Here is a 14,020-nt window from a genome sequence, read left to right on the forward strand (position 1 = left end):
AAAATGACGTATTTAAATGTTTTTTCTTGTGAAAATAATTTTCTCATGCCTTAAAATAGCTTGAATGTAACTCTACACCCTTGCCTCATTTACTATGCGCGGATCTATGCATATGCAAATTAGTCCCACCTCCACTCAGTAACACCAGCCAGCGCCTCCTGATCCACTGAACTGTAGTAACCGCAAAACAATGGCATACACGGATAATGACTGATAAAACTATGTTTTTACTAGTGGACAACTACAGTGAATACTGTAACATTCGTTAAAGTTACTTACTTGACGATGTTGTGTCCTAAAATGCCTTGAAGACTCGAATGCAGCCGTTTGTGATTGTTAATTCGCGCCCGCAAGTATACGCATGTGCAGACGCCGACGCGGGAGAGGTGCGTCTGACTCCGGGCTACTTTTACACTGTTGCCACGGGTTATAATGCAAGTTAGCGGTTCTAAATTCACATTAAACCACAGCTTCATGGGTTTTTTGCTCTGATTTATTTTTGGTTTTGTGCTGGTATTGGTATATTTTGCATGCTAGTGATAGGAATCGATCCCTTGACGTGATTGGTTATTGGTTTGTGACGTAGCAAACCAAGGGCTGTTTCAAACCATATTTCTGGGTCAGCCTTTGGGAAACTACAGTTTTAAGGAGAAAATACTCAGCAATGGTGTTGATTAATAGATTGGCACATGGTTTGTCTAAAAGCATATTAAAAACACCACATAGACAAATAAACAACATAAAAAACTTGATTTTCACTACAGGGGGACTTTAAGAAAAAATTAAGATGTTCTTAAGAATATATCTGAGAACTTATTAAGAATTTTTCAAGAATTGCACTTAAGAACATTCTTACGAACTTTGTGGAATTTTCTTAAGAAATTTCTTAAATTATTTCTTAAGAAGATTTTTGTGAATCCGGTCTACAAACAGGATTTTCTTTGTGCAAAATGTAATTTATTTTTTCCCCTTGTTTTTCACTTTGAGTTCAAATGTTCATGACAGGTTTCACCCCTTAATTTGTTGTTCTGTAGTGCTGGATGAACAATGATTTTTTCTTTTGTGAGTAAGGAGAGAAAATGCTTCCCACATGCCTGTTTACACCACAGGAGCATGGCACCTCCATTCCAGATTTATAAATCCCAGCTGTGTTTTCAACTGAAGGTCACATACCGAATACCTTTTACATTATGTACATGAGCCCATAAAAGTTGATTTTTACAAGGACATTGTTCCAGTATTTCATCCACTTATGTGTCTTTGTGTATTAATATTATTTATTTCGTACTATACACATGCATGACCTGCATATCTATTTTTTTTCTGTGTGCATTGTGCAATGTTTTTGTATGTAAGGTCATGTGACATAGCCACTGTGTTATTAATAAGTATGAAGTGCATTGTGGGTGCTGTATAGCATACAGTAATGAAAAGCAGTTAGTGTGGAGGGGTTCTGCATACTAACCACACATGGAATAAGTTTCCAGCCGACTGAAGTGATAGGCGTCCCATATGCTCTCACTCCAGTGTGTGTTAACCATCATCATTCTCATGGGAAAATTTCAGCAGTCCTCAGGGGGGTTTAATGGAGTGGCTCGGAAACTATGTGTCCCTGTGATAACGCCTGCAGTTTGGGCAAACTAGCCTAAATTATATCCGCCTCAGCATCACTACAGCGCAAGAGAAAAGCTCTAGTGAGCTGCCTAACTAGACAGCATTTGAAGGCATTTTAGGCACACTCCAAATGCAAAGGTCAGGGCTCTGTGTGGGCTAGTCAAGTTCTTCCACACCAAACTCATCCAACCATGTCTTTATAGACCAGTACCACACTTGAATCCACTGAGCACTTCAGAACAACTCATTTTCCCCCACAAATGTTTGTAAATGCAGAATGTATGGCTAGGTTTATGATTTTATGTGACACTAGGTCTGCATGAAATGCCTGAATTCAATATTCAAGAGGTGTGTCCCAATATTTCTGCCCATATAGTGTAATATATATATATAGACAAAATGTTTTGTGCATCAATATGATTAGCACTATTTGTGCTGCATGTGAGTTGCTGTCTTTGTAGAGCACTTTTATAGAACTCCCATTTCAATTAGGATGATAGTTAGTAAAGCAGCTTTTGTAACAGAGCTAAAGATTAACAAAAGTTGCAACAGAGACATGTATTGTAAAACTAGGCAATGCATTTTTTTAAGAGACCAAAAATTCTTGTTCACTACAATTTTGGAAATAAAGGGTAATTTATAGATAGATGTTCAAGTGGAAGATATTCTGTAGGTCATTTTTAGATGCAAATGAATAAATGCTCAGGGAAGATGCTATATTGCTGGTGTGAAATTGTGCATTTTGTCACTGGTACATTATATAACCTTCACACATTACCTCTACACTAAAACAATATGTAGAAACGTTTTACTCTTTTTTTACTCATTTTACTATTAAATATATTTTCCTCAGTATTGGGAAAGCATTTTTTACAGCATTTTTTAAAGCATTTATTTTGCAGTCCCATCTTAGTGTTGTTATTGTTAAGTTAAACTAAAACTATTAAAAATAGCTTTCGACAATTGAAATACAGCATAAATAAAATAATATATACATATTAGATGAAAAGAAAAGAAACAATTGCAAAAATATTATAAAAATAAAAGCTAAAACTAAAAATAATTTAAAAAAATGCTAAAGCTAAACTGAAAACTGAAAATATAAAATAAAAACAAATTCTAAATATTAATAAATGCTATGTAGCATAATACGATAATGGCACTCACACTCTTCTATGCATATTTATATAGCTAGACATGTTTTATTATTTGCATTTAGCATTGTTTCTCTACTGCCTGTGACTATAAGAACAGACCTGTGAAGCATTTATATGTTGTGACACACCAGTTGAAAACCGCTGAACTAAACCTCAACATGTCTCTCTGCACACAGCACGGTTATGTTCTGTTTGACATCATCGGACTTTCTTTTCTTTGGCCCGTTATGAAGCAGTTGGAGAGCCGCTAGTTTGATTTGTTTATGAATAAGGCATTTCTGTACATGGACTAACACTTCAGGAATGAGTGTCTGCGATTTATCAGCAGTTTCTCTGAGAAATATCTCCACACTCAGGCTTTGCGCGGTTCATGTCCGGTTCATTCCAGCTTTTAATGCGGGAATCAAATGCAGCTTCACCTGCTCAGGTCCAAAGAACTGTTCTGGCAATATTAATCTTTCATGCTAATTTGTAGTTTTCCACAGGCTAAGTGATTTATCCCAAGGTGGAACTCGTGTTGAAAACGTCTAAATCTGTTTGTTCTGAGTCTGACACATGAATAAGTTAATCGCATTTGCAAACACATGCAGCTCATAAACACAGTTATTTCAGGCTCCATGAGTTGTGTACTTCATCACAGTTATTAATTTTAATGCCTTGAATTTTGTTCCTCTTTTGTGTCTTATAATTGGTTCCATATGGGATGTTGTTGTCTTGAACAATGTCTGTCAAGGACAATAATATTAGAGGAGTTGACGTCGTTGTAGTATAGTTCTACTTTGCTGGGTTGTCCAATGGGGGGATCATGTTCAGGTAAGTCATTTGAGTATGAATGAAATATATGAGGGATTTTATACAGGAAATTTTCTATTTTTTCTATTGAAAATGGTTATTGAAATGTACTCACTCTCAGGCTAACCAAGATATAGATGAGTTTGTTTCTTCATCAGATTTGGAGAAATGTAGCATTACATCACTTGCTCACCAATGGATGCTCTGCAGTGAATGGGTGCCGTCAGAATGAGAGTCCAAACAGCTGATAAAAACATCACAATAATCCACACCACTCCAGTCCAAGAGAGTTCTTAAATTTATCTTACATTTTGATGTTTTTATCGGCTGTTTGGACTCTCATTTTGACGGCACCCATTCACTGCAGAGGATCCATTGAGCAAGTGATGTAATGCTAAATATATCCAAATCTGTTACAATGACGAAACAAACTCATCGATAACTTGGATGCCCTGAAGGTGAGTAAATGTTTAGCAAATGAACATTTTTGAGTGAACTATTCCTTTAAGGATTTCTTGGTTGTTTTTAGTGCATTATTGTATCTGCAGAACAAATGATGCAGGATAGATTGCATGCTGAAGTTGAATAGTTTTTCAAATGTATGAGCAATAATAATAGTGATCTTTGGATTGAAGTTCATGTATTGCTGAAGTACATAGTTTTAGCATAACTCTAAATACATGTCACGCATGCATCTGCCCTTAAAAGGGAACCTACAGTGGAGCGTAAATTAATAGCAGGAACTGTGAGTTTAGTTTGAGGGTCTTGATCTCGATAAAGCCCCGGTTTGTGCACTCTGTGCATGTATTTAATAACTCTTGGAACAGTCTGGTGGTAGCCACGTGAGCGCGGATCCTCTCAGCCAATCACAATTGCCGTCTGTTCAGATGACATCATCCCTTCTGCCTTCCCTGAAGAACAGAAAGGAGTTGAGTTCAGCTGCCCTGCTTATCTTTAAGATAAACTGACAAGTTCTGTATCAAAGCTGGTTGCTTGTTCTGCAAATCTTCTAATATTGGCACATAACTGAAGAAAGTAAGCCATTAAATACAAATTACATTCTTGTGAGCATTTCATGATATCAGCCTCCCTTAAACTCCCTTAAACTTAAAGTGTAAGTTTGTCAGAAAAGCTGTTTTACAGCCTGATGCCATTGGAGTACCTTTTTACATTCCACAAAGATGTCTTGCGTTCCCGTGAGATGTCTGAACTTCCTTAAAACAAGACAAATTTTACAACAAAAAAATGAACAGTTTTCAACATTGATAATAATAATAAATGTTTCTTGAGCAGCAAATCTGAATGATTTCTGAAGGATCATGTGACACTGAAGACTGGAGTAATGGTGCTGAAAATTCAGCTTTGCATCACAGAAATTACATTTTAAAATATATTCAAATAGAAAACAGCTATTTTAAACACATGCTCATTAAGACATCTTTGTGTGAAACTCTAAACATGCTCTTCACAAGCTCTTATCATTCAATCAGCACTATTTTTTACCACTGTCTCCATGTTCAAAAGCATGAGGTCAGACTCAATGATCCTCAGATGAGAGATTATTGCTCTGGTAAGTTTGGGAATGGATGTCATCCAACCCTTCATACATTAGACACTGTATTTCCCACACTCGTGGCTATAGAGGTTTTTCAATCATACTTTTCTTCAAGTATGCTCAATGACAGCATCCGATTACATTCGGTAACAAATAACCTACAAACACTGTCGATTAGAGTCTATCACATTTGTTTGGTGAAACTTTTAAGATCTTAAAAAAAGTACAAAAAAGTACTTTACCATTTTAGACACTCTACGGTTAATATCATGTTTTTGTCTTACTGTAATATGTTAGTCTTTGAATTATCTTGATCTAAATACAGTTGTACACTACCACTAAAGGTTTGGAGTCAGAAAAAGTTTTGTTTTTGAAAGAAGTCTCTTATAGTCACAAAAGATGCATTATTTGATTAAAAATACAGTAAAAATGTAAAATATTATTACAATTTAAAATAACTGCTTTCTATTTGAATATATTGTAATATGTAATTTATTCCTGTGATCAAAGCTGAATTTTCAGCATCATTACTCCAATCTTCAGTGTCACATGACTCGTTCAGAAATCATTTGAATATGCTGATTTGCTGCTCGAGAAGCATTTATGATTATTATCAATGTTGAAAACAGTTGTGCTGTTTCATATTTCCATATATTGTTTATTTTCAGGATTATTTGATAAATAGAAAGTTTAAAAGAACAGCATTTATTTGAAATAGAAATCTTTTGCAACAATATAAATGTCTTTACTGTCACTTTTGTATCTGTTTGAATACCATGGTAGTATATAAAATGTTGGTGATTCATACTTTGTCAGAATACAGAACTTGGAATAGAGAAAGATGTATTTTGCCTGTTAATTGTGTAATTACAACATCTTCCAGTAGAGGCCATGATCGCCAGCCAAACCTTGAACTTTTACCTCAAGCAAACAGTGCAATGTTTTGATTGTGCCACAGTATTTACAGTTTTCATTTACACCTTTTGGTTACGTTTCCATTCGCCAGCGAATAATCTTTTACTTACAGTCGGTTTTAAATGCATGCTTCATCTTTATAGGAAAATGTAAAATAATGCAGCAGGGTTTGTGCTTTCTTGACTGTACTTCATGACACGTATCTACCAGGAGTTCAAGTCCACTGACATGAAGTACAAAACCAGACTGAGGAGTCGCATCGAAAGGCTTTAATGGAAACAATGTAAGGAAACAGACGCCACTTCAGCCGTGCGGCTCGTACAGTGAAGCCAGTGAAGCCCTGACTGACCTGCTTGGCTCGAATCTGTCGATGTGTGTCCGCAGCATGTAAAGAACAGTTGTTTGGGGTCCCTTCAGATGCCACCCACCCAATTAAAGGACCTGAGGCGTGCTTTCTTCTGCTCTATAAATACAGTTTATAATGGAACAAAGCATGGAGTCTGGAGGGCTGGGAAAGGAGGAAGCAGAAGGCGAAAGGAGGCATTAATAATGATGATAAAAGCTAGTAAAACACAGGCCAAGGCTCAGATTTGACCTCTACTACTTCCTTGTGTGCAGGAGGTGCTGGTTCCTGTTGTGTCTCCTCTGTGTGATTTTACCAGAGTGGGAAGCCGGACTGTCTTCTACTCCTGTACTATTGCCATGAGTCCCAATTTTTGTCATTGTCTGGTTTTCAAAACACTCCATAAGCAGCCTACTAATGTATATATGTGACCCTGGACCACAAAACCAGTCATAAGGGTCGATTTTTTTGAAATTGAGATGTATACATCATCTGAAGCTGAATAAATAAGCTTTCCATTGATGTATGGTTTGTTAGGATAGGACAATATTTGGCTGAGATACAACTATTTAAAAATCTGGAATCTGAGGGTGCAAAAAATCAAAATACTGAGAAAATCGCCTTTAAAGTTGTCCAAATGAAGTCCTTAGCAATGCATATTACTAATCAAAAATTAAGTTTTGATATATTTACGGTAAGAAATTTAAAAAATATCTTCATGGAACATGATCTTTACTTAATATCCGAATGATTTTTGGCATAAAAGAAAACGTCTCGGTTACGTATGGTAACCCTCGTTCCCTGAAGGAGGGAACGGAGACGTCACGTCGGATGACCGACAAAATTGGGATCTCGCTTAGAGAGACCAATCTACTTCGAGTGTAAACTAAACGAGCCAATGCACATTGGCATGCGATTATTGCATCCAGCTGCCGCTGATCACAGCGTGAGTATAAGTAGGCAGCAGATGCAGCGCATATTCAGGTTTTCGCTACATTCTTGTGAGCATTTCATGATATCAGCCTCCCTTAAACTCCCTTAAACTTAAAGTGTAAGTTTGTCAGAAAAGCTGTTTTACAGCCTGATGCCATTGGAGTACCTTTTTACATTCCACAAAGATGTCTTGCGTTCCCGTGAGATGTCTGAACTTCCTTAAAACAAGACAAATTTTACAACAAAAAAATGAACAGTTTTCAACATTGATAATAATAATAAATGTTTCTTGAGCAGCAAATCTGAATGATTTCTGAAGGATCATGTGACACTGAAGACTGGAGTAATGGTGCTGAAAATTCAGCTTTGCATCACAGAAATTACATTTTAAAATATATTCAAATAGAAAACAGCTATTTTAAACACATGCTCATTAAGACATCTTTGTGTGAAACTCTAAACATGCTCTTCACAAGCTCTTATCATTCAATCAGCACTATTTTTTACCACTGTCTCCATGTTCAAAAGCATGAGGTCAGACTCAATGATCCTCAGATGAGAGATTATTGCTCTGGTAAGTTTGGGAATGGATGTCATCCAACCCTTCATACATTAGACACTGTATTTCCCACACTCGTGGCTATAGAGGTTTTTCAATCATACTTTTCTTCAAGTATGCTCAATGACAGCATCCGATTACATTCGGTAACAAATAACCTACAAACACTGTCGATTAGAGTCTATCACATTTGTTTGGTGAAACTTTTAAGATCTTAAAAAAAGTACAAAAAAGTACTTTACCATTTTAGACACTCTACGGTTAATATCATGTTTTTGTCTTACTGTAATATGTTAGTCTTTGAATTATCTTGATCTAAATACAGTTGTACACTACCACTAAAGGTTTGGAGTCAGAAAAAGTTTTGTTTTTGAAAGAAGTCTCTTATAGTCACAAAAGATGCATTATTTGATTAAAAATACAGTAAAAATGTAAAATATTATTACAATTTAAAATAACTGCTTTCTATTTGAATATATTGTAATATGTAATTTATTCCTGTGATCAAAGCTGAATTTTCAGCATCATTACTCCAATCTTCAGTGTCACATGACTCGTTCAGAAATCATTTGAATATGCTGATTTGCTGCTCGAGAAGCATTTATGATTATTATCAATGTTGAAAACAGTTGTGCTGTTTCATATTTCCATATATTGTTTATTTTCAGGATTATTTGATAAATAGAAAGTTTAAAAGAACAGCATTTATTTGAAATAGAAATCTTTTGCAACAATATAAATGTCTTTACTGTCACTTTTGATCAATTTAATGCATTCTCGCTGAATAAAAGTATTACTTTCTTTCAAAAAAAATAAATAAAAAATACTCACTGACCCTAAACTTGTGTATAGTAGTGAAAATAAATATGACAATCATCAAGTACTATGTTATGTTTCAAATGTATATTAAGTGGTTGAATGGTTGTAAATCAAACATATATGAAAACACCACTAATTACTAGCCGCTCTCCAAAATAATTACCGTTTATGCACATGTTGTTTATTATATAGGTGCTTGACTTGGCATGCACAGATGCAGCAGCCAGTTATTTATTAATCATATAGTAGTTTTCAGTAGTGTTGAATGATTACTAATATTAATACACAGTAACATGAGCACTGTAGCCTGAAGTGTGACCATTGGTTCTGACCGTTTAGTTTTATAGCTGTTGTAAAAAGTGCTATTATGACTTGCGAATCTGCCTGTGGGAAGCCGTTGTATAGTGCCGAGTCTTTCCGTGAAAGGCTTTACTGTGCCAAATGGAAACAATGTAAGGAAACAGACGCCACTTCAGCCGTGCGGCTCGTACAGTGAAGCCCTGTGGCGACTGACTGACCTGCTTGGCTCGAATCTGTCGATGTGTGTCCGCAGCATGTAAAGAACAGTTGTTTGGGGTCCCTTCAGATGCCACCCACCCAATTAAAGGACCTGAGGCGTGCTTTCTTCTGCTCTATAAATACAGTTTATAATGGAACAAAGCATGGAGTCTGGAGGGCTGGGAAAGGAGGAAGCAGAAGGCGAAAGGAGGCATTAATAATGATGATAAAAGCTAGTAAAACACAGGCCAAGGCTCAGATTTGACCTCTACTACTTCCTTGTGTGCAGGAGGTGCTGGTTCCTGTTGTGTCTCCTCTGTGTGATTTTACCAGAGTGGGAAGCCGGACTGTCTTCTACTCCTGTACTATTGCCATGAGTCCCAATTTTTGTCATTGTCTGGTTTTCAAAACACTCCATAAGCAGCCTACTAATGTATATATGTGACCCTGGACCACAAAACCAGTCATAAGGGTCGATTTTTTTGAAATTGAGATGTATACATCATCTGAAGCTGAATAAATAAGCTTTCCATTGATGTATGGTTTGTTAGGATAGGACAATATTTGGCTGAGATACAACTATTTAAAAATCTGGAATCTGAGGGTGCAAAAAATCAAAATACTGAGAAAATCGCCTTTAAAGTTGTCCAAATGAAGTCCTTAGCAATGCATATTACTAATCAAAAATTAAGTTTTGATATATTTACGGTAAGAAATTTAAAAAATATCTTCATGGAACATGATCTTTACTTAATATCCGAATGATTTTTGGCATAAAAGAAAACGTCTCGGTTACGTATGGTAACCCTCGTTCCCTGAAGGAGGGAACGGAGACGTCACGTCGGATGACCGACAAAATTGGGATAGAGTGACCGACTGAAAGGGAAAGAAAATTTTGACCCATACAATGTTTTTTGGCTATTGCGAAAAATATACCCCAGCGACTTAAGACTGGTTTTGTGCTCCAGGGTCACATATTGTAAATGTAATGTAACTATCTTAAAATAATAGTAATCATAAATAGTTTCATAAGAAATATCAAAATAAAAATACAATAAAAGAAATAAACTTTTGAAAAAATAAATGTCAAAATGAAATAAGATTCCACATTAAAAATTAATATGAGGGACATAAAAGCAAAAAACCTGATGTTAACATTTTTCTTTTTTTTTTTTACTGTTTATTTACCGTATGTATGCATGAGTGTGTGTGTGTGTGTATTCAAATTCAAACGGGCCAACCAGAAATGCATGCATGCCAATTTTGAAGTAAAGCAGAACTGAAGTGTTCAATCTTTTCCTGTTCAGGTTGGTAGGAGCTGTACTAACATGACTAGTAAACAGCTCGTCACTAAAATCAGGGATTCAGCCAAGTGAACTTAATTACATGTAAAGCACTTTCATGTAAGATAAGTTGAACTGCTCAAGAAAATCTCCACTCAGTTATCACTGCTGGAATGTTTATTTGGTCTGGTGATTATTTTTAGTATGCTGATTATCATGAATAAGGTTGGTACACACTCAATCTTGTTTTATTGAAGAACAAGAGGTCATTCATGTTCTCAGTTCACATGTGGCCCAGTGAAAGTGGCACATAGACTGTTCCTGAGGTCTTTCCGTCAGTCCCCTGATCTTTACTGCTCCCCAGGGTGGGGGTCACCGGTCGGACAGTTCATTTGATATACGTACTGCTTTAATCCCAGCTGGGACCTGAGGAGAACACCAGCTCCTTATACAACTCTGAGCTTTATATTGTTCATTTTACGACTTTAAGCGTATTACTGTAACAAAACCCTCTCTGGACGCCAACTGGCACACGAGAGGCTCTCAGCTGATGAATGTGACGGCTTTCACAGGACTCGGGCCACTGAATGGTTAATCTAGGGTTTATCACACAAGCTTTGATTCACAGATGCTTTTATTTATACTCCTAAATCTCCAGCACAAAGCAGTTTTTTGTGTTAATAACAGCGTCTCTTATTTTAGTATTTTTGATACTATTAGTTTATTGTAATTATTTTAAATTAGTTTTTATTTTTATATTTTCAGATTTCATTTGAATTTTACTTTAGGTATTTTTAAAGTACTAAGGTCATTTTGTAATTTTATGTCTTTTGTCATTTATCTTAGTTTTTTACTATTTCTGTTTAGCTTTGATTTATTTTATTTCGGTATTTCAGCTTATTTTATTTCAAGACGACATTTCTAATTTGCATTTAATATTTATATTATTTTATTTCAGCCGTGTTTCAATAAACGAAAACTATTTTCTAATAGTTTTAGATTTAGTTAACAGTAACATTTAACAGCATTTCTCAAATATCTTTTGTCATAACTGACAACTATGCATGAACAATTTTGTACTGTAGAGAATAAATGTTCACATAAAATCATTTGAGTCTTGAAAGAGGTCTGCAGCATGAGGGTTACCATCTTTGTACTGTATAGCTACTGTATGGCAAAGGCATCTATGTGGTTTTAAACTGTGTTTTTGTGGTTAGCCATAGTTTGTTTTGTTGTAACCAATCTACATTATATAAAAATATGAGGATTACTATTGCTTATATCAGTAAAAATGGCAAAAAAAAGCCGAAATGTTTACGTTTGAAGGGAAAGTTCATCCAAAAAAAAAAAAGAATTCTGTCATTATTTACTCATTTTCATGTTGTTCCAAACCTGTGTAAATAAATCTATGGAGACTAAAACTTGTCCATTCAGCCACCACACCTCTGTTTCCTGCAGTAACTCTATCAGTGAAGGTGCAGGTCGGCTGGACAGCAGGACAGGATGTGCACTATCTAGCGTATCACGATGAGTTAAAACATGGGCCTGAATCAGCGCCGCTGAGGAAGGGGATGGGCGGGTGGACAAATGGAAACCATGTGATAAAACTCAAGGGAAGAGAGAGAAGTGAAGGGGTGCTTAGTTTGCTTTTCTATCCTGGTGGTGCAGATGAAAGTCTCTTCAACGTCCCGAGTGACGTTTAATAGTCAGGAGAGGAGAAGAGGGCACAGAAAAGGTCTGCGTTTCCCATGTCCCTCCCTCTTTAGTGTCCTCTAATGAGGATGTCGAGATTTGATCCCGTTCAGACTTTTCGTTTGAGTGTTTCCAAGCGCTGTGCCAAAGGAAACACTCCTCAGGCCATGGCTTGTATTGCCAAAATAAGGGAAGATGAAGTGTGTTGGGGCAGGGCAGTGCCAGCTTTATCCAAATGTTCATCTAGTAGCTTTTGGTGGCTCTTTAATGACACACAGATCACTTGCTTGAGCCAGCAAGAGCTTTGAGCAGCTTTGCAAAGAGCCTCGGTTATAAAGCTTTTCACCGCAAATGTGATTTTAGCCCGTGCAAAGCCAGTTACACGGCCACCGATTGGGTGAGCTACTTGTCATATGGACCATTCATCTAGACTTCTATCAGTCTGTGCTTTTATTTTGACACATTAGTGGATGTGATGTGCTGTCGACCCACTTAAAGGAAAAGTGTCATTTTTGTGCCAGTATAAGCACCAAAGGAAATGCTAAAATAACCAGTCCTGTACAATTTCTGAAATAGATTTTCAGGGTTATTATTGTTACCAAAAAAAACAAAACAAAAAAAATAAATAAAATATAAAAAAACCTATAAAAAATTTAAAAAGTAAAAAAAAAATAAAAAATACAAAAAAAATACAAAAAAAAAAATATATATATATATATATATATATATGTGTGTGTGTGTGTGTGTGTGTGTGTATATATATATATATATGTGTGTGTGTATATTATTACTCATTTTATTACAGCTATTTGCCAAAGCAACATTTCTCATTTTCAATTAGGTTAGTTCAAGTAGTTTAAGTACTAAAAGAAGTAAAACTAAAGCTTAATAAAACTATATGTACATATGTAAAAAAATAAATAAATAAATAAAAGGAAAATTATAAATCACGTTTTCCCATGTTTGTACTTTTTACAGAAAGAAGTGAAGGATGTGTTTGCTGCCATCGTGTTTGAAGCAGCCTACAGCTTAGGAAAACACGTTGTGGATGGACACCAGGACCGTGACCTTCCCTCACTCACTCCTGTTCTACGCTGGAAAAAAGGAGAGAAGATCGCTGCAAAGAACGAGGTTTGAATTTTCCACCTTTTACTACACCTACAAAATTAAGTTCTAACATGACACAACCTTTTGTACCAAACAGAAATACTGGAGATGCCAAAAAAAAAAAACTAAACCAACTGTCTTGAGCAGACGGCAGTACACAAATCCATTCAGAATGACCAAACACAGCAACATACACATGACAAATCAAAACATTATCCTGAATGTGTATGGAAACAATGTACTGAATGTACTGAAAAATCTCTGTGCTTACTGTATGACTCCTGTATGTCACTGCATCATCTTGCCTTGATTACAGTCCTTATCTTTCAAAACTTTACTAGCGAAACACTGGTTTGCTTTATACAGCCAGGAATGTGATCAGTGTAATCAGTCTGGTTTTCTTTACAGCAGAGCTGCTTTAGATTGATTGTTTGAATGCATTTGCTTAATGGTTCATCGGACTGAAGAATTTCCCAGAGATGAGTGGTTTTTGATCACAAACACAGAAGCAAAATCAGGTTAAAGGGTTAGAATAGAAATTTCCGCCTACCGCCTCCTTGTGCCCCTGTAGATGCTCAGTGATAAACTCCAGACTTCCAGTGTCATCTCAGTGACTAAATTATGTTAATGATGCAATACCACATGCTTCAGTAATATATTTGCGTTATTTGCGTTAACGCTGACAGCCCGTGTGTGTGTGTGTGTGTGTGTGTGTGTGTGTGTGTGTGTGTGTGTGTGTGTGTACACTCCCAG

At 36.1% G+C, this 14,020-nt stretch overlaps 1 protein-coding gene across 1 annotated transcript in view; it reads left to right on the forward strand.

Annotated features, from left to right (window-relative positions):
* Window positions 1-14,020, forward strand: part of LOC107679186 (integrin alpha-9-like) — a 101,244-nt gene that overhangs the window by 54,608 nt on the left and 32,616 nt on the right. The window contains exon 16 of the mRNA XM_016474694.1: window positions 13,139-13,291. Within this exon, the coding sequence (XP_016330180.1) occupies window positions 13,139-13,291 (153 nt within the window). The remainder of the gene's footprint in view (window positions 1-13,138; window positions 13,292-14,020) is intronic.

The sequence above is a fragment of the Sinocyclocheilus anshuiensis genome, unplaced genomic scaffold (assembly GCF_001515605.1).
Source record: "Sinocyclocheilus anshuiensis isolate Anshui unplaced genomic scaffold, SAMN03320099.WGS_v1.1 scaffold300, whole genome shotgun sequence".
Lineage (NCBI taxonomy): Eukaryota > Metazoa > Chordata > Actinopteri > Cypriniformes > Cyprinidae > Sinocyclocheilus > Sinocyclocheilus anshuiensis.